Source organism: Amphiura filiformis, chromosome 1, assembly GCF_039555335.1.
Source record: "Amphiura filiformis chromosome 1, Afil_fr2py, whole genome shotgun sequence".
In the NCBI taxonomy this organism is placed as follows: domain Eukaryota; kingdom Metazoa; phylum Echinodermata; class Ophiuroidea; order Amphilepidida; family Amphiuridae; genus Amphiura; species Amphiura filiformis.
The window spans coordinates 88,223,885-88,245,757 of NC_092628.1; the positions used below are offsets into that span (position 1 = coordinate 88,223,885).

General features: G+C 36.6%; 1 protein-coding gene across 2 annotated transcripts; it reads left to right on the plus strand.

Moving 5' to 3' along the window:
- Window positions 1-4,041: 4,041 nt before the first annotated feature.
- Window positions 4,042-20,424, plus strand: LOC140156414 (lipopolysaccharide-induced tumor necrosis factor-alpha factor homolog). 2 transcript variants are annotated; one of them, XM_072179373.1, is made up of 4 exons: window positions 4,042-4,196; window positions 6,162-6,534; window positions 16,247-16,433; window positions 17,935-20,424. In XM_072179373.1, the coding sequence occupies exons 2-4, from the start codon at window positions 6,174-6,176 to the stop codon at window positions 18,038-18,040; spliced, it is 654 nt and encodes a 217-aa protein (XP_072035474.1). In that variant the 5' UTR covers window positions 4,042-4,196; window positions 6,162-6,173; the 3' UTR covers window positions 18,041-20,424. The 2 variants fall into 2 exon arrangements, with proteins under 2 accessions (XP_072035474.1, XP_072035469.1); XM_072179368.1 differs by having other exon boundaries at window positions 4,043-4,201.
- Window positions 20,425-21,873: the final 1,449 nt, after the last annotated feature.

A 21,873-nucleotide genomic window follows, 5' to 3' on the forward strand; every position in this document is an offset into this window, starting at 1 on the left:
TGGTGACTGACCTTTGTAGATGTCAGTGAGTATGGTATACGTCATCTGCTTTTTAGACTGCCTACACCAGTGGCCTACGCTGCGCTATAGTACCGTGTATCTTCCGTGACCCGAGTGTTTACGAATGAGGGCAGTTGTTTTGTTTTTGTTTTGTTTTGTTCGGCACATATAAAATCAGAATTTTTGTCAGTTTTTTAGTTCAAACGGCCGGTTCTTTCTCAATGCGCAAGCTAACGAATATTCTTTCAACACAAGTGCAAGCCTTGTAGCTTCTTTAAAATCAAATTACGGGAGATATTCATCATTTTCTACCGGTATCCAAAGATTTATCGTTTGAATATCAAATCGTGCATAGAACATACAGGTGTATCGATCCCGGGTATTGATTTTAGTTTCTCTGCTGTACAATGTAATTATTAACCAGGCGATGTCGGTATGGCCCGTAGTGCGGCGATTAGAGCCATGTCTGATTGTTTTCGCTCCAGTTCAAGCCCGCGCACCACTTGTTTTATTTTTCGGGTGTTTCTCTATTTCTCGATTTATTTTTATTCTGATCTCTCTAAGTCTTGTCCACCTACCTCTGCTGTAAGTATGTCGGATCGCTAGCGGCTGGGAGAAAGATCACTAAAGGGAGCCTATGACGAATCTCATTTCACGCATTCCTACACCTCAATGGCTGCCATGACTGGGTCCCGGTCGGCTACAATGCACCCAAAATGTGTAATGATTCGGCCATTGATAATATTTTTTTAATCCCAAAGAATTAGTGCTGAATTTTTCTGGAATTGTGAGTAGAGCGGTTACCGCACCATAGCTGAATCATGGAGCTTTACCAGTATTGTAGTATACCACTATTATATCTATCTGTGATGTGGAGTGTCACCCCCGGTGGGAAATACATTTTCATAATATTATGTATTTTTTTCTCTTCCATTTGACACTACGGGGGTCATACCTTCTTACCATTTCGATATATATATATATATATGAAAAGGACCCAAAATAGGACTATTGACCCGGGTCTTATTAGGAGTGTCACCCGGTAGGGAAAATATTTTTATTATAGGCCTATTCTTTACTTTGTTCTCTTCCATTTAACAGCACTCAGGGGGTCATACCTTTTTGGCACCATATGAATATTGACCCGAGTCTTATGATGAGTGTCACCACCGGGTGGTCACTTTTTGGCATTTGAAGATATGCCCATTTTAGACCAAAAGCGAGTGAGTAAGTAAGTAATTGCAATCCTGCACCTGACTAGAAATATTGCAATTAAAAATCGTTCCTTTCAAGGACATAAAAACCCTAGTTTTAGTAGAAACAATCTGTACATAAAGCTATACCATTGTGGGAATATGGGCGAATTTACCATGGCAGAGACTTGAATCAAATTAAAATACACCTACATTAAAGGGGCATTTCGTGATCCACAGCCTCATCCCCCACTTTTCTGAAAAAAGTTGAGATTTTTATATCACTGGAAACCTCTGGCTACATAATGTTTATGTACAAAATATTTCTTGCAGATTAATACGTTTAGCAAAGATATCGTGAAATTTGAATTTCGTTCTGGTGCACGAGAACGAAATTACAACGCATTGCCTATGGAGCAGTGTAATACACATAATCATGCATAACTCGCGAACGCAAAATCGGAATCAACTGAAATTTTGGGAATAGGTTTTTTCGTGGATATCTAATGAAAAATGACATAAATAGAGGATGCTAGGATCACGAAATACTCCTTTAAGTGTAAATTCCTTTAATATAACCGTGTGACCGAAAAGTATTTTGATCTCTCATAACCCGGAAAGGATTTACATTGACACCGGGAGCTACCGCGGGTATTTCCCAATACGAGGGCCGGTCAAAAAGTTCGTAGAACTCGGTATGCTACTTTGTCGCACGGTATTGAATTTGGTCTCATTTGAAAGTTTGTTCCTTCAAAACATTACTGCAAAGATATTATATTTTTGCATCACTGTATATGGGCAGGACACTCTTCAGAGGAAGCCTACCTCCATGAATTCACAGGTACTACCAGAAGTGAATACAGGGTCATCATGGAAATTACTCCCGACGGTGATGAAAACTCAAATAAATTTTAACAATGTAGAGTTGTTGTAAATGGTAATGAAGTCCTTGGTATTCAACAGCAACGAAATGGTTCTTAGAGTTCAAGAATGGAATGAGCGTCAATGAAGATCATCCAAGGTCCAAAAGACTTACTGACGTCACCACTAATGATATACGCGCTGGTACAGTGGCATTGATAATGAATAAAGAGCCAAATAAGAAAGATGAGGTAGACACAAAATATGACAACTCTGATGAATGTGTTTTCAATATTAATCTATTAACATTTGGATATTCCAGGGTGTCTTCTAAATGGGGTCCCGGAATCTTCATGCACAAAATTGATTCCAGTTGACACATTCAGGTCCACACCTTCTATATACTTAGAATGATGACCAAGGCAAGTTTAATCTATATGTGGCTAAAGGTGATAAGGCATACATTAATCACTGGAATTATGAATGAATTTAGTGGAAGCACCTGGATCTCACACCCCTATGAAGATCATCACTCGGTCACCGTAGTGCAAGATCTTCATCGCTGTTTCTGAGATCCAGTCTTGATGACAGATCATTTGCCAAATGTAAGTACAATCATAGGCATATATCATACAATTTCGATAGCAAAATTGAGGCAAGCCATCATGTGAAGAAGGTTGATGGTAGGAATGTGGCTGTTCTCGGATTGTGTCCTGTACGCTATTCTTAGTTTGTCAAGCTGCCATTCACGACAGAGGGGTCAGTTAATTAAAGTAACCATATTGTGGTTCAGGCATGACCTCCAGTTAGTGAAACCTATTTTAGAATTTTAGGTCCTACTTTCATAATATCAGGTTTGCTGGTGATCAATGCTGGTGAGCCTTCACTGAAGAGTGGCTCAAGGAGCTTTCGGAAGACTTCCATTTTGTTGACATAGAAGGTTTCAAGAAAAATTGCGATGGGTACATTAAGGTAGAGAGAGATAGAAAGATTTTGGCTACAGTGCAACAGAGCATAAATGCCCAAAACTGCAATTTTGGACAGATTGACACGTAATTTAAAATCTAGATTAAAGTGAAAGATGTCATTTACAGCATTTTTTGATCAACCGCTGATCTTTAATAAGGTTGCAAAATTTGACACGTTGTCGTACATTTTCATATAATTAGCATAATAAAAAGAAATGTATGAAAAAAATGAATTTATTTTTTTATCGTCAAAAATAAATATGTTATAAGAATTAAACTTACAAGAAATATTGACTCTTGTCAAATCCTACCATTTTGTCAGAGAATATATGCATATTTGTATTAATTTTTTTAATTAATGGACATAATTGATTAATTAATAAATATTTTTTAATGATTTACCATAATTCCTAACATGTCAAGCAATATGTCAAATTAATGCTAATGAAATGCTTTATAAATTGGTCAGAGCACATTTTGCAAAATGCTTTTAGTTACAAAATTCCAAACATTCTATTCCAAATTTTTGCTATACACGCACAGGAGCTGTACTTTTAAAATCCGCGCCTAATCAATAATGAGTCTTTCACTCCACTGTTAAAGTACTGTGCTCCCTGTAGCATTTATGGAGTGACCAAGTCCTAGAGTGTGATGATTTTGTAGCAGATGACAGTACTCATTCAAGCCTATCAAGGTCAGTTATTAGCCACTTGCTGAATGGCTGGGTATTATCAGCTAACAAAGAGATGCCTTATGCAGCTGCCAATCACAGTAGAGGTTTGATAACATTTTGTAAAAAACCCAAAAGTGATATAAGGACAAAGCTATGCATGTTGGTACTTGATTGTTTGGATTCCTATATGTTGAAAATCCCTTGTAGGAGTACTGTTTTATGTGTAGTGTATATTGTTCATAAATTATATAGCTTTCAAATTTTGGGCATTTATGCTCTGTTGCACTGTAGTACTCTTTCAAGTACCTTGTTCTACGAACTTATTGACCGCCCTCGTATAAACAAGGAATCCTCGTGACTGTGACGAAAGCGGCAACGTACATGCATACATTACAGTAGCCTATCTATGTTTATTAGTATTATTACCACTATCCAGTTATTACAACTGATGTCTGACAAGTTACAAATCTGTCCGTATCATAGAGGTCTATTTATTTGCCTGTAAGGTAAGATAATACCAATATTATAAGAATTAAAATGTTTAATGTACGTGTGAATCAAAACGTTTCCTATAGTACTGATTATAGTGTACAGAGCCATATACCCGTATGCGTAAACAGCACATACCTTGTCATATAAGCCTACTAAAAATCGTGGTATGATATTAGTAATATCATACCACGATTTTTTAACACTGAAACTTGGTGTAGTAGTAACATTTGTTGATAGTTATTTTAACTTGTTTTCCTAATAATTTTTCCTAGATCTGACAGTATAACTATAAGTTATAGAGTGTTATATAACTTTGTTGGAAAAATAGTTTTGTAACATTTTAAAGACGTTTAGTATTTGCTTGTATTCAACAACGCAGTTATTAAAAAAATGGTTTAATGCACACAGTTTCGTGTCCGGGTTGGCGGGTTCGTATTGCTTGGGGTATAAAGTTCATTCCCAGTGCATGTAGTCCGTATTGCCGTATTGCTTAAGCCATTTACTCTAATAATTATTGAATACATGAATACAAAACCCACCCAAGACCATGGAAAGTGATTTTGAGAAAACTAACAAAAATGTGTATAATTTTAATTCAATTAGATTTACCTGGTCAATGGAGCAAGTTTTATATGCAAATGACTCCAAAATGAGTGGGTTAAACTGTATTGTAGGCCTATTGTATTAGGGGCTCTGCAATAACTATGAGCCCCCCCGGGTAAAATTTCCGAGCGACCCGCCAAAAATCGCTCACCCCTCAGCCTGCCAAAAATTGTTCCCCCCCCTTTCAGAACGACAAAAAATTCTCCCCTCCCCACCAATTTTACCCTCCCCCCGGGGCTCATAATTATTGCACAGCCCCTTAGGTAGGCCTAAAAGAATACTTTGATGCAAACCATTAGTAGAAGGCGCAATCACGTAGACTAATATTTGGAAAAACATATAGTAATTTATGTGATGTGCTCTAATTTGCAGAGATTTAAAATGACCGCTCATGCAGGGGTGAAATTTAAATTTTGGTCAAATCTTGCTAAAAACATGCCAATATATTGCCCTTGTCATAAGGATTCAGAAAAAGTATAGTATAACTGATATCTCCGATGTACATTTCTCGAGTTTTTTTTTTATCTTTTCAAGGCTGTCAGGTTGCCATCTTTATTACAACAATACACATACATTTAAATTTTTTTAAATTTTTTTTATACAGAAACATAATTAAGAAAAATTAAAGAAAAAAATATTTAAGATCACAAAAAATCACAAAAAAGAAGGGAAAAAAAAGAGATAGATTGACCATCGCACCATGTATAAAATCAAACAAACAAATATTGCACATAAGTCATGTATCTTCGAATCCACAGTCTAAAAATTAAACAAAAACTACATGCATACCACAGGAAATTTTTTTTAAAAAAACCTCCATTTTTTGAAATGAAGTGAGAGTTTTCCCCTTTTTTTTGCAATACAATATTCAGTCTCTCTTTTATTTTTAATAAAAACTTTACAACTCACAATATTAGGCTTCTTTTTTTTAAATTTACTAACATAAATATAGTTTTTTATACAAATAGACCAGGTTAAAACTGAGCTTTAGTACCACTTGGAGAACCAGAAATTCTCACATGGTTTATCTGAACCAGTTTTGCATGGGGAACAAGATTTTGTTGGGTAAAAAGCCCGTAACCTGAGAACTTTTCCGTGAGGGCGCTTTTTTTTAAATGGCCTCCAAAATCCAATATATATGGTTAAATTAGTCACTTTAGGGCATATTTAACCAGATTTTGGATTTTTATTGATAGCAATAATGTACTAGCTAAGTCAGGTTATTAATATGAAGGTGACAGGAGGTCAAAGATGAGGGCGCTTTTTTTTCAAAATGGCCGCCAAAATCAATGAATCAAATTAAAGTTTAACAATGTCAGCTAAATGTCTTATATTAACACAATTAAATAATTCTTCCATTTTCTATTTTAGTGGTGAAACATAATGGCGGAAAACTACAGTGAAAATCCACCACCGTACAATCCATCGGTACCAAATGAGGTCCAACCGAATGAAGCTGGACTTCAGAATCAGAGTTTCGACTCTCACCCAACATTAACTACTACGCCGTACCCAGCCCCGGTCCATGCTCCGGTCCCTCAAGCAGAAGCCTCACCAGCATACCCACCTCAATATCCCTCTCAAGGTGCATATCCTCCCCACGGGGCATATCCTCCACATCCGCAGCAAAACCAACCAAGGGCTAAATCCGGTGAAACAGGCGCCTACGATCAATCACCTCCAAAATATCAAGATATGCCGCCATACAACGCTCAACAACAGTACCCGGCGCAATATCCTGGTAGTAAGTAAAAATACTCAAATATTTTGTTATTAATATATTATGTTTTATGGCGCACGTTGAAAAGTTATAATATTTTTCGACATTTTGACCCTGGGTTAAGGAACACGAGGGTTGGGAATGTTCTTCCTCGCCTGGTGGGAAATATTTCTAAATACATGAAATTGTAATACCATGAAGTGAAAATGCAAATTGCGTCAAGCCCATCATCATGATAATGATTAGCATCAAATATCATTATGTCTGTATCTTACACATGTATCATGTTTATATATGAGCTGAGCGAATGCAGTAAATTTTACTTGAAGGATATAGTTTTGAAATGTGTTCTAAATAATGAGCAACCATCATTACTTCACGGTGAATGGAGTAACACGATACCGTATTTATAAGTTTAATTACATCTCCCTGATTATTCGCTGTAGAAGTGACGTCATAATCGGATTAACTACCATACATACATACATACATGCTTACTTACACACATACATACATACATACATACATACATACATACATGAGAGCTTTTGTTACACGACATTTCAAAAGATCACAGCGTGAAAAACCAAAACATATGCAAAATATATACAAGAAACAATTGAAAAACAAAAGAAAAGTTAAGCAAAATGAAGTATGAAGCAATCAAAATTATGTTTGCGGAAACAGGTGGGTTTTGAGGCCTTTTTTTTTAAAGGCAGAGACTGTTTGAGCACTTCGCACAGATGACGGTAAATTGTTCCAGATCAGAGGTACATTGTAGGTAAATGCCTTTGCGGCAGCGGATTTAAAAGTCCAACTGCGTATGATCGGCACATTCAAACGATCTGAGACGGATCTAAGGCCCTCGCGAGGATTCTTAAGTTCCAGACATGATGACAGGTATTCTGGTTCAATGCCGGCAAGGCATTTAAAAACATACAGCATGGCTTTGAATGTTATTCTATCCTCTACAGACAACCAGTGGAGCTGATGTAAAAGCGGCGATACATGGTCCCTTTTCTTTGCACAAAAGATGATTTTTGCAGCCCAGTTTTGGAGGGTCTGAAGGCGAGCGATATCAGTAGTGTTGGCACCCATGAGGAGAACATTGCCATAATCAAGCCTGGATAAGATAAGTGAGCGGATAATGTCATTACTAGTATCAAAGTCCAAGAATCGTCTAATGCGAGAGATATTGCGAAGGTGGAATGAAACACTGCGTGTGAGTGAAGAAATTTCGTTACGCATTGTCATGCAGTTATCGAAGATAACTCCAAGATTTCGGACTGTTTCCGATGGTTCAATGGCCTCACTTCCAATTTGGAGTGTGACAGCAGGCATCTGGTTCTTAACATGAGATGAAGCGGCGATGAAGAATTCAGTCTTCTCACGATTGAGTTGAAGCATATTGCACGTCAACCATGATTGAATGTCACCAATGCATGATGTAAGAGAGGAGAGTGCACGATCAATGGACGACTGACATGCCGGGTCAAAGTTGGTATACAGTTGCACGTCATCTGCATAAAGATGGTAAGAAGGGGGGTGTTCGCGTGTGATTCTTCCAATTGGGATGGTGTAGATGCTGAAAGATATGGGACCAACAATTGACCCCTGAGGCAGACCGTAGTCGAGGGCACACTTCGCTGATTGGCAACCATTTACACATACACTGGTGGTTCGTCCGCTGAAATATGATTTCATCCACTGAAGGGCTGTGCCACTGATACCAAGTTCTTGATGCATTCGCTGAAAAAGGATGTTATGGTTGACCGTGTCAAAGGCGGCACTCAAGTCTAATAACACAAGAATATCATAATATCATCTTTGACCTTTAATAATGCCGTCTCTGTGCTATGTGCTGCACGATACGCCGATTGCAGTGGCTCACCCAAATTATTATCTTGCATATGTTTGGTAATGCTGTTTACAACAATTCTCTCAATAACCTTAGATAGGAACTTAATGTTCGATACAGGTCTATAGTTCTTTAAAATGTTCCTATCAAGAGATGATTGCTTAATCAATGGACCTATGATGGCACGTTTTAAAGTGTCCGGGAACACACCTGTAGATAAAGACAATTTGACAATTTTGGTAATGGTATTGACAAAAACCACACAGTTGCTTTTCAGAAACCAAGTGGGTACTGAATCTAGAATACAATGTTTAGCTGCAAATCCATTAATAATCTTCATAACATCATCAGCACTAACTTGATCAAACTCAGAAAGAGTACATGAAACATGACTTTGATATACATTTACACTCAAATCATTGACGCTGTTTCTTTGCTGCTCCAGACCTTCCTGGATCTTATCAACTTTTTCTTTGAAAAATGTAGCAAAGTTGTCACATAAAGTTGCCTCATGGATCTCGTTGTTATACCATGGTTGATGAATACGACTGCTACGGATTTTCTTTATAACAGGAGCATGTTTATCTACAGTGGCAGATAGAGCATTCTCAAAGTTAATGATGGCACTATTTACATCATGACTGAAGAGGTTCATCAGGTCTGTTGATTAAACAGCTAATTAAAGTTCTTTGCCAAGACCAAAGGAAAAACTTACGTTTTTCTGCTGACAGTTTCGCCAGAAACCTTCTGGCTTTCTCAAAGCGATTGATGTTGTTATTGATCCATCTGCTTGGAGCGGGAATCCCGGCCGTAACTATTTACATCATCTTCAGAAATCAAGTTCTCACAGTTCATTGTTGACCAAAAGTCATTTTTGAAGGCATCCAAGTCGATGTTCTTGAAATTCCTGGACGTGATTTCCTCCTTTTGGACTTCTGGTCTCGGAACTTTGAGTTTACAGTAGATGATGTGATGATCAGAACCCATCCTTGGACCTATCGACCAGCTTGCAACAAGGTTCTCCTCTTGTCGTGAGAGTATCAAGTCGAGGGTATTACCATCTCTGTGGGTGGGACCGACGATATGTTGCTGCAGGTTAACTCCTTCCACCGAGGACAAGAAGTGACTCGCATCATACTTAGCAGGTTTATTTACATGTATGTTAAAATCTCCAACATATATGACCTTGCCAGACAATGTGTTGATATACATTAAAAATTCGTCAAACTCGGTAAGGAATTGTCTGGTGGTAAACTTGTTCACTTTAGATGGAGTTGGCCTATACACAGCAACAAAGTTGATCTTTCTAACATTGTCTAGTATGATGGCATGTTCAAATGAGATGGAGTCAAATGTCTTAGGTAAAAGTTGAAATTTTAGAGACTTGTGATGCACGATACCAATACCGCCATGGTTATCATTTGGTCGGGGAACATTGATAAAGTCATAACCGGGAGGGACAAGTTCTCCGATGGTAACTTGATCAGAGTCAACACTTAGCCATGTCTCTGTCAGGAACATAGCATCTATGCGGCGGGCTAAAACAATATCATGACAAGTTGTAGTCTTTTTTCTTATACCTCTTGCATTCCAGTGGCCTATGTTTAGGCAAGACTGGACAGGGTCATTTGATTTCTGTTTCACTTGTGTACCAGCTCTACAGCCTCGATGAGTAGGCTGAAATTTGGCCTTTTCAATACCCAATGACAAAACAGTTCTCCATGTGTCTTGGGGCAGTCTAGCATTGCTCAACTCAGAGCCTCTGAACTTAAGTAAGTCACTTCTAGTGTAAACTCCCATTGTATATTAAGGTGAAGTGATGATGGGGTAATTACTTAGCAGTTGTGTAGGTGCTAGAACCAAATCAATATAGATGAGGTGACCTCAATGTTTATCAACAAAGGCAAGGGACTGGTATATCTTTATGCTTGAATACACCCCCATGCAACCACTACACTTTTCAATTGCCTTAGGGTTACTCCATATGAAATCAAGGAGTCGCCCCACCTGACCCCTTCAGATTTGCTTTATATTTTAGTCATATGTTGTACCTGTAAAAATATTAAAACCTGCAAATTTGAGGTTTGTAGCTCTTACGGATTTTCGGTGGCAGCCATTTAAAGTTGGAGTAGGGGGGTCTAAATTTGGACCCAAAAGTTGGCCTTTAAAAAAATTTCATCTTTGGGAGTCTGTGCCTTCTTTATAAAAAGAAAGAGAGGTCTGAAACTTTGTATACACACTAACTGCATGCCAAATTTGTCAAAAAATAAAAAATAAAAAAATTCTGTAATTGCGCGTTGTGTCACGGGGTCATTAAATATGCAAGAAAAAATGTAATGTTTTGTAAACTGGCAAGTTGAGCCCCTAAATTCACATTTTTGTCAGATTAATTATTTTTTGTTATCACTGATGTTATATATAGGATAGATACAATGTATATCCAAAAAATTGAGGTCACAACTCATTTACATTTCGAACAGCGCCCTCACGAAGATGACATTTATTGTAAATTCAACATTTTCAGGGGGCCCAAAGTCGATGTGGTCCACCTTCAAAATTTATAAAACATCACTTTTATCAGTACGACGGCAACTTCGTGACCTCTTTTGTTCGACAGAAAATTTATACGGGTTGGTGAACACGAGTTACGTAACGCAATGTTGAAATTTTAGCCGGCAAACACGTTTTATCAAAATAGCTCCAGAAAAGACACGGGTCGTATATTGCTCCATTTATGTACCCTAACCACAGATAAGATATCAAACATTGTGTAAAGCAACAAATAACTTGTAAAAGTTGAATTAAATGGACAATAAAGAAGCTTGAACATGTCCAAAGTAGCTCGGAAAATGAGAAAAATTGCATGTCACGAACACAAAAATGTTCATATCATCAAGCAAGAAAAAGCGCCGGAATCAAAATTGGGTGTCATGTTATAGAATAACTAAAGTGAGCTTGCCTGAAAATTTCATCAATTTTGGTTGGGGTATATTCCGAGTCGTATATTGAACATGTTGAAATGTTTATCTTTGTGCGTGACTACTGTCACGCGATATATTGTAAGGCCGATGTTTTTCCTGCAAAGAAACTTGCATTGCCAATTGTTCATTGTTGGTTATTTCCCTTGAAAATAATACTCCCAACGTTTAAACAATTTTAAAGTCAGCATAAAGGTTTGTGTTACATTATTTGGACGGTGTTAATTCATTCCAGAAATAGAATATACGAGTGAGCCATGAGTGGGAATAACATTGCTATTATTACCATATTTTATCAAATCACTGGTATGGCTTGGTGGTAAATACCGGGGGTAAATTAAAAATTTGGAAGTTCGATCTTGGTTCGAACCCCGCTAGCACCTCTCTTTGATTTTTGATTTTATTTTAACTAATTTTTTTTAAATCCTAGTTTTCATTCCAAAAATTATAACAATATTTATAATATTAATAAATAACTGTCAGGAAGGTTTTCACATTAGGCCTACATTTGAAGCAGGAGTAGCGAGATAAAAATGAAAGAAAACACCTAATATCTTGACCGCTTAACTGTGGTGTTCTATAATGGGGGACTAAATAAAACATCAAAGCTCTATCTGAAAACGAACTTCTGCTGATTCCAATTAGGTGTAATCCGAGGTGTAAGTTGGACATTGTGTAAAAATGACAAATATGCCAAAATATTAGGTTTGAAATTCGTGCATCTCGTGATTTAATATGAATGCATAAAAGCTCATAAAATATGTTGTCGATAGGGGAGGGGTCTAGTCCAATTAAAAAATCGTGAAAATCTATGTTGATGTTCCTTTATTTGATAGGCCTATATATAATCTTGAACTAAAAATTACTTAAGTTTGACATGCTTTATTTGAAATTATTTCATGAAAGCTACTGAACTTAAATGCAATTTTTAAAAAAGATCAAATCGAATGTAGGATTAGGCCTAAATATGAAATACTTAGCAACAAGAAATAAATCATGAAAAAGGTGGGCCTTCAAGCTGCATTCATTAGGCCTATATTATTAAAGACACAAGGGAGAGAAAAAAAAGAAAGAAAAACGAACTAAAAAATTGAATATATGAATACAAAAGCCACCTAAGTCCATACTTTGGCCAAATTGAGTTAAGCATGGGAAAGTGTTGCTATACATAGGCCTGTCATATGTATGAAAGAACAACTCAAATTCATTCTCTGTGTCTATTAAGCATGTGAAAAATAGCATGTATGAAAGAATCACCCAATTCCATGATTTGAGTCTTGTAACACATTGATTGAAATCCATTATGTATAAAAAGTCCACTTGTAACACATTCATTGCTAGAGAGTGACTTTTGAACAAAAAATGGGTTTAATAAAGGAAAGTGTGTGGTTTATATTACATGGCAGAATGCTTATCAACATTATACATAACTGTGTGCTTTATTTTGTATTATCTTACTAGTGGTAATCTCATTCTAACATTGTTGTCTTTGTATATGATTCAAAAAACCACCTAAGTCCAAAATTTAAAATGAACCCCACGAAGTCCCTGAAATGCTAATCGTCATACCTAATACAGGTTAATCCACTCATTTGCACGTAAAACTTACCATATTGACCAGGTAAATCTAACTGAAGGAATTAAAATGATACACAGGTTTTTCTCTCAAAATCACTTCCTATGGACTTAGGTGGCTTTTGTATTCATGTATTCAATTATAAGAATAACATGATGGGAATCGAACTCTCAACCTTCCGCACTGCAGACCTTCGCTCTGTCCACTAAGCCATAGCATCTGGTTCTTGCAGCGGGTACTATTTTGCTATCTTATTTCTCGTTCAACATGTTAAAGTATCTCACTCATCAACAGTCTTTTTAAAACTGCGTGTACTTCAGTTAAATGAGATGATACTACCTTCTTTGACGACTACAATATTTTGTTACACAATAGAGTATTTTACATTAATAAAATATATAACAATAGACGTTTTTATTGCTATATTGATCAATATAACATGCATAATAGACAGCGCCGGCTGGGATCCATTTCGTGAAGCATCGTGACACTTGCAACGTGCGCTTACGACACGAGAACTCAAAGAACACAACTTTTCAACCTACGACTAGGTTGTTCCACCGCTCATTTTCGCTGAAAATTTAATACAAGCTCTGGTTAATTAATGTTTATCATAACAGAAAAGCATTAGACCGGCGTTTCCTCCAAGCTGTAGATATAACCATTTTAGTGATCGTGACATGCATTTTCTCTCATTTTTTAGGCTACTTCGCGCACCAAAAGCATTCATTTTTTCCACAATAATTCAACTTTTACATGTTATTCTTTGCCTTATACTCATGTTTCATATCTTATCTATGGGCTCAATATGGAAAGGAAGGGAGGAACGACTCGTGTATTCCATTTTTTTGATGTTTTCTGAAAACCCGTATTTGCCACCTGATTTTCAACATTGCGTTACGTAACAGCAGATGTCACGCCGGTAAAAATTACCGGAAGTGAGCTAAGTTGCTGTCGTACTGTTATATAACTACTAGTCTTAAATTACACCTTTGCTAAGTCCCAGTAATTGTATAGGTTGACTTCATATAAAACAACAAGCCCAAAGTTGACCATTTTCCTATGATTGCATGTAGTGCAAATGTGCCGAATTCGGAAGGCTTGAAAGTCAAATTGGCCCCAATATTGAAAATAAAATGGAAATAAAAGTAAATAGGGCCAATAACTACGCATCTAGTCATTTATTTTCAATATTGTGGCCATTTTGACTTTTTTAACCTCCGAATTCGGCACATTTGCAGTACATGCAATCATAAGAAAATGGTCAACTTTGGGCTTGTCGTTTTATATGAAGTCAATCTATAAAATTACTGGGATTGAGGAAAGTTGTAATTTAAGACTAGTAGCCATATAAAAGTGATGTTTTATAAATTTTGTAGGTTGACCACATTGACTTTGGGCCCCTGAAAATGGTGAATTTGCATTAATTTTCATCTACACCAACTTTAAATGGCTACCGTAGAAAATCTGTATATATTGAAAATGAAATGGAAATAAAAGTAAATAGGACCAATGACTACTCATCTAATCATTTATTTTTAATATTGTGGCCAATTTGACTTTCAAGCCTTCCGAATTCGGCACATTTGCACTACATGCAATCATAAGAAAATGGTCAACTTTGGGCTTGTCATTTTATATGAAGTCAACCTATACAATTACTGGGACTTACCAAAGTTGTAATTTAAGACTAGTAGTTATATAAAAGTGATGTTTTATAAATTTTGAAGGTGGACCACATCGACTTTGGGCCCCCCTGAAAATGTTGAATTTGCAATAAATTTCATCTTCGTGAGGGCGCTGTTCGAAATGTAAATGAGTTGTGACCACAATTCTTTGGATATGCATTGTATTTATCCTATACATAGCATCAGTGATAACAAAAATAATTAATCTGACAAAAAGTGTGAATTTAGGGGGGCTAAACTTGCCAGTTTACAAAATATTACATTTTTTCTTGCATATTTAATGACCCCGTGACACAACGCGCAATTACAGAATTTTTTAATTTTTTATTTTTTGACAAATTGGGCATGCAGTTAGTGTGTATACAAAGTTTCAGACCTCTCTTTCTTTTTATAAAGAAGGCACAGACTCCCAAAGATGAAATTTATTTAAAGGGCAACTTTTGGGTCGAAATTTAGACCCGCCTACTCCAACTTTAAATGGCTGCCACAGAAAATCCGCAAGAGCTACATACCTCAAATTTGCAGGTTTTTAATATTTTTACAGGTACAACATATGACTACAATATAAAGCAAATCTGAACGGGTCAGGTGGGACGCCTCCTTGGTTTCATATGGAATGACCCCTTATTGTAATGAGGCGGGAGTTTTAAAAACACGAGCCCTGAGCATAATATGATGCGTGCGAATACTGCCAGGCAAAAAAACAATGGAAATTGTGATGATGCGTGCGCATACTGTCAGGCATTGACGTCAGAAGTCACATCATCTATAGACTAGCACCAGTCCAATGAAGCTAATCACAGTGTAGTTCATTGATCTAAATGAAGCAATGGTAGCCATGAGCATTGAGTACAGTAGCTAGCATGAAGAAATAAGGATGGAAAATACTTGCAAAGTCTGCTGCAAACACAAACATAAAGTTGCTCAAAATAGTAAGTAGGCATCCAATGACTATTAGTACAAATCTCAAATGTGAATTTCAATTGTATCTGGTAGAAATTAAACACATTTCTGGAACTGGCTGCCAAACACAGGCGCATCAGTCAGGTGTTTCTAGACCATAGCAATAGATGAATAAAAAATGTGACTATATCGCCCTGCACTACAAGCAGATTGCACCCATCATCTGTTTATGTCTGCAATCATAGATTGAATACAATACCGCTCTTTTTAGGGATACTAATCTTACAGGTGCGAGTGATCAGCATGATATGGTTCAATGCATACGTATCGCGTGAACTTTGTAGAGCATGGCGATATAGTGCATTTAGAAAGTCGTCAAATCCCGTATAAATTTATGATCTATATTATCTCACCTCCCTGATCAAAGGTATTTTGTAAAGTTGTAAAGTAATTGAAAACAAAAGGCAATCAATATTTCCCTGTATTTACCAGTATTCCCCACTTTGCCAAATTTCTTTGGAATATTTGCTGGTAAATGGTAACCGTATTTCATACCCTGGTACCGACCAACCCTGATGAACTTAGATATACACCGTAAAAGTTGTATTTAATTTTTTTTTTAAAGCGCGGTGATCTATAATGCGCTACGCGCAGGCACAACGCCTAGACGTTGATCCACAAGGTTTCAAATATTTTGTTTTTACAACAAAATCTACCTTACGTCGTATTACAGCTTACGGTGCCACAACAGTTGTCCAACAGCCTACATTAGTTGCAGGAACTGCAGCAGTTGTTCACATATTCTCTAATCAGCCAGTTACTCTTCAGTGCCCAAATTGCCAACAGATGGTCACAACACAAGTCTGTTACGAATCCGGGACTTTGGCTTGGTTGTTATGCCTCATTATGTTCGTGCTTGGGTAAGAATTATCTTTTGTTTATCTCAACATTATTGATAAATGCTGCCTTTTACGATACAATTTACATAATGTGTTTATGATTTTTTCTGGAGGGGGAAACGTCCAAAACTGTGATGTATCAATTAACGGTTTTAATCCAAGAATCGCAAGACCGCATGGAGATATGAATGCGATTATTGACTTCCTTGACTCATTTCCTATTAAAAAATTGGTTTTAATTTAAAGAAGTTCACTACAGTTTATTAGTTAGATGGTTAAAGCTGGATAATTATGGCTCATGACATCGCCTTAATTGAGGCAAATTCCAAATACATATTGGTTATAATACTTTTCAAAATTAGAATATTTATTAAAAAGAAAATTTAAGGGAAGGGGTATGAACGTTTGGACAGTATTTATTGTGGGACATTAGAGCACATCAGACATATCGAATTGCATTCCGAATACGAAGAATGGCCTTCTGATATCAAATAATTTTGATTTTTGGAATTCGCAATGTTATACACATTTTATGGCAAATCATTAAAAATTGATATTTTTGATATTTAACAGTACTCGAAGTAAACTTCATAAATCTGATGATTTCTACCTAAAGTGTATGTAGGTGGGATGAAAAGCCGACGATCAATTGAAAATTTTGACCTTTCGTATTGAAGATATGGATTTTTTTCCCAAAACACCAAAAATAGGTCTTTTGGGAACACAATCCATATCTTCAATACGGCTTTTCCTCTCAGCTACATACACTTTAAGACTATATCATTAAATTTATAAAATTTACTTCGAGGACTGTTATATCTCCAAAATGTGAAAAATATCAAATTTTAATAATTTGTCATAAAATTTGTATTATATCGTGAAAATGAAAATTATTTGATATCAGAAAGACATTCTTCGTTTTCAGAATGCAATTCGATAGGTCCGATGTGCTCTCATGTTCCACAAAAAATGCTGTCGAAATGCTCAAAACGCTCATTCCAGTTCCCTTAAGGTGAAAAAGAATTTTAAGCAGTTGAATGTTCAAATCCATGCCAGTATATATTCGAAATGAAAGTCTAGATCATGAACTGGTTATGTCCAAACTTCATATTTTGAGGTTTAAAACGATTGATTCTTTTAAAAAAATCCCAGCAGCATAAAAAAAGACAAAACTAAACAATCCTTCAAACATAGGACAGAAACACCTCTTTCAAAATGACCATGTCCAACTTCATACTATCATGGTGGACCAAATCTAAGTACCCTCAAAATAAACAAGTCATTATTTATTATTTTCATCACGATTAGAATAATTTATCAAATAAAAAAATCACAAGCATTATTTCAACTATTTTTGAAAGCGAGTATTTCAACAATAGAATACTCTGTATATGAGAGCTGAAAATTGATATTAATTGGCATAAAATAATGCCCTGTAAAAACGGCCATAATGTCACCGTGTTAAGGAACTTGCACACATATAAACTAAATTTATACCATATTCCTTGTTTTACCTTTACAGAGCGTGGTTATGTTGTTGGATACCATTTCTTATTGATGATATGAAGGATGTAGTTCACATCTGTCCCCGATGTAGACATGAACTGGGACGATCTAAAAAGATGTAATCGTAACATAATAATTCATTGTGAAAAAAATTACTTCGTACTCTAGGTCGGTAAACATGATATTGCTGATTTCGCTACAGAAGTGACGTAATAATCGGATCAACTACCAAAGCAATCGATGAATACAATATTTGACTATATCGCCCTTCACTACCACGTTCACGCGGCACCTATGCATTGAACCATATTATTCACTCGCACCTGTAAGGTAATATCTTTGAAAAGAGCCGTATTGTATTCAACCTATGATTGCAGACATACACAAATGATGAGTGCAACCTGCTTGTAAAAAAAAAAAAAAAAAGCGCAGTGATTTATAGTGCGCTACGCACAGGCACAACGCTTAGACGTTGATCCACAAGCCTCAGCACACTTTACAGGTTGTCGCTGACCACTACGGCCTCACATCATTCCATAAACCATTAAACAGCAGTGAGTTCCTTGTCCAGGTGAATTTCAATCAACTCAATTTTACACGAGAGCGTACTAGGCGCCACCAGGGTTCGAACCCGCAACCTCTCGCACTATAGTCGAACGCCTTATCGATTGTGCAGGGCGATATAGTCAAAATTGTACTAATCTATTGCTAAGGTAATTAATCCGATTTATTATGTCTACGGCGAACCCAGCAAACACAAACAATTTTAAAAACGTTTTAAACAAGTTATATTTTGGGTTTTGGCTTTGTTAAACGTTTTGTATGAAAACACACTGCAACAATATTTTAAAAATATTTTCAAAATATTATTGTAAACATGTTTTACCAAATACTTTGTCAACACTTACATAACATTATGGCAAAATATTTGCAGTAGGTTATCAAACAAATGTTTTTTAATGTTATGAAAACGTTTTATACCCTTTATATACTCTTTTTATAACCCGACATTTAAACGTTTTCTAACAACCGTTATGAATAGAATCCACGTATAAACCGTCTGTAGTATATGCCAACAGAAGGCGACCTTACTGATTTTTACAGTAAAACGCCGTTTTTGCCTTGGTCCTTTCTCGCGATCGCATTCCGCGAATCAAGGTATTTCATGTGTTAGAAAGAAGTTGTTTATTATTAAACTATTATTCGATGTTCTGTACAACTCACAACGAAAATTAATTCTGAGCATATGGCCCAGTAGCGTATTGCATAATATTATAGATGTCACTCTTTTCGAGAAAAAAAACCCCAATTCTTTGCAAATTAGAAAATACCAATTGCAATTTGAATGACTTATCCTTCACTTTTAAGCAATTTTTAAACAATTTAAATTTGTTTACCCTTGCGCTGGGATCACTGAACGGGCCTTTAAGTTATAACTGCATAAAATGCATAAATATTCCACCTAAACCATCTTTATAGATTAATTGGTTATAATACAAATATACGTTTTGGTGTAATGTTTTTGTTTTTGTTGCATTGCGATAAACACGTTGATATACGTCGCGTAGCTATTATAGGAAGTTTTCGATGACCTGTTTAACCTAATTCCGTCAATACAAAATTCCCTGATGGCTGTAGTAATGAGAATCACGTTGGCAGGTGTGCATGTCCAGGCGATATGCTCCCCTCGCTCTTCCCTACTACAGTGTCCCAAAAGTCGCGCGCTACCATTGTCACGTTCTTAATTCAGTATCAGCAAATAACGTTTTTGATGATAGATATAAAATGCAGACAACTTAAATTTGTTAAGATCATTGATATATTAGGTTTATACATTTTTTGTAATGTATAGCATATTGGGTCCTACACAATATGCTGTAAGTTTAATAGACATTTTTGCCAGCAAAGTTGCCATAACTATATAAAAAATCATAAGAATTATGAATAAAGACACTACATTTTCTTACAGATTGTAGGCCCTATTTGTACATAGTTGTATGTTGACAAAACCAGCGGAAATGTCAATAAATTTACGGCATATATATTTTGCAATGGAATGTACGTTTTATTACTACTGACTTTTTTATTGTTTGTTTGTTTGTTTGTTTGTTTATTGTGTTTTTTACCGATGGCGAAAATATGATAACGAGCTTACAAAAAGTGACTCGAATACTCGGTATAGAAATATTGAAAGAGTACTTCTCTAGGCAAGATTACGGGGCGTAGCTAGGGTGTTGGTGGGGGTACAATCAATGCACAACATAATGATCCCACTGGTTTCTAAATCATCTGCCAATGGTTTCCAGTCTCAACATTGGAAGTATGTGGGTGACTTCACTTTTGCCCTAAGCATTAGATTTACCACAATTGTCTTACGCTATGGAATAGAGTAAGACAGTAAAATCACTGCCGTCTGTCCTTCCATCCGTACGTGTGTGATTATAGGTCTATCACATTCTCAATCGTGTGTTTGTAGTCACTAATAAACAGGAATTTATAAAATAAAGTTGGTATCATTGTGTGACTTTTTGTTAAGGTTTCCTCAACATAAAAATGATATCGTATTATCTTTGAACAAGTTCATTTGGATTGTTAGATTTAACTGTTAACATTGTTCGTTTTATGCAAATCCAAAATAGGTGAAGATTTGAGACTCACATTTTGAGTGACGTTTCACCACTACACTAGTGGTTTCATCGGACTGGCAACTCATCGCATCTAACTGCTTCCTTTTATAGGCAACAGGAACCGCTATAGAAGTCGTGATGAGTTGGTCAGATGTTGTTGAGTGAGTAGGCCTCCTCGTCCTTGTTTAGAGTGTCTTTTCCTTTTCGGCGTATCCAGATGGCTTCTTTCAGCCACCTAGTGGTCTTGTCAGCTTCTCTGTCGATGACTTTTGAGTTTTCCCAATTGATGGTATGATTTGTAGAGACAACATGATCAGTGATAGCTGACTTGTGAATGTCTGTGATAGATGCCGTGCGGCTGGCTCTTGTGTAGGGCTTAGTTTCAAAATTGTCCACCTCTTTTTGGTGTTCTTTGAGGCGAACGCCGAATTGACGGCCGATTTCTCCGATGTTGGTGCCAGCAGAGTCCCCGCAGGGAATTTCATAGATCGCCTCTGCTTTTTGTTGAGGGAGAGGTTTGTCCTTTGGGTGAACAAGAATATTGGGGATGGTGCGGTGAGGTTTCATAGCAGTAGAAAAACCATGTTTTTTGAAAACCCTTGCGGCTCGCTCAGTAAGTCCCTCTACACAGGGAATTACAACCATGCCTTTAGACTTTGCACTGTCATCTTTATTCATTGATCAGAGGATGATTTAAGGAAGCCCCATCATGCACTGCAAACGTGTTATCACCAGAGTTTCAACTGCCACTTTACTTTTCAAATCCCATTGTATTCTGTGCAAAAGATGTTGTTTAAGAATTGTGCGTGTGTCATTATTACTTGGTCGATTTCAGATCTAAAGTGATGTATGTATGAAGGATAATTCACACCTTCTGTAGGTAACATAAAATGTGAAATCGACCAGCATTGTGAATGCGTTTTTATTGTAAATATATCAGTCCAAATTCAAATTTAACCATGCCCGTCAATGCAATGTGCGAGCAGTGGTGTCATGTTCACTCACACAGCTGTGCTATTACCGCAAGTCAACACAGTGGCGTGGTGGGAAGTGCTTAAATCATCCTCTGTTCATTGATGTAGACTTTGTTTTTGGAGTGGCTCTATTTTGTTTGACTTTTTTTGATCGACTTATCTGGATAACGCATCCATCTCCCCTTCTCTCTCTCTCTCTCTCTCTCCCCCTCGACCCCTCCCACTCTCACTTATTCAGTCTGTCGGGCTCAAGTATCTCATCCCCCTTCCCCCTTTGCACAATTTATCATTATGATCAATGACTGACAAAAAATTTAAAATAAACTCAGGTCTCGCATGTAGGCCCAATTATCA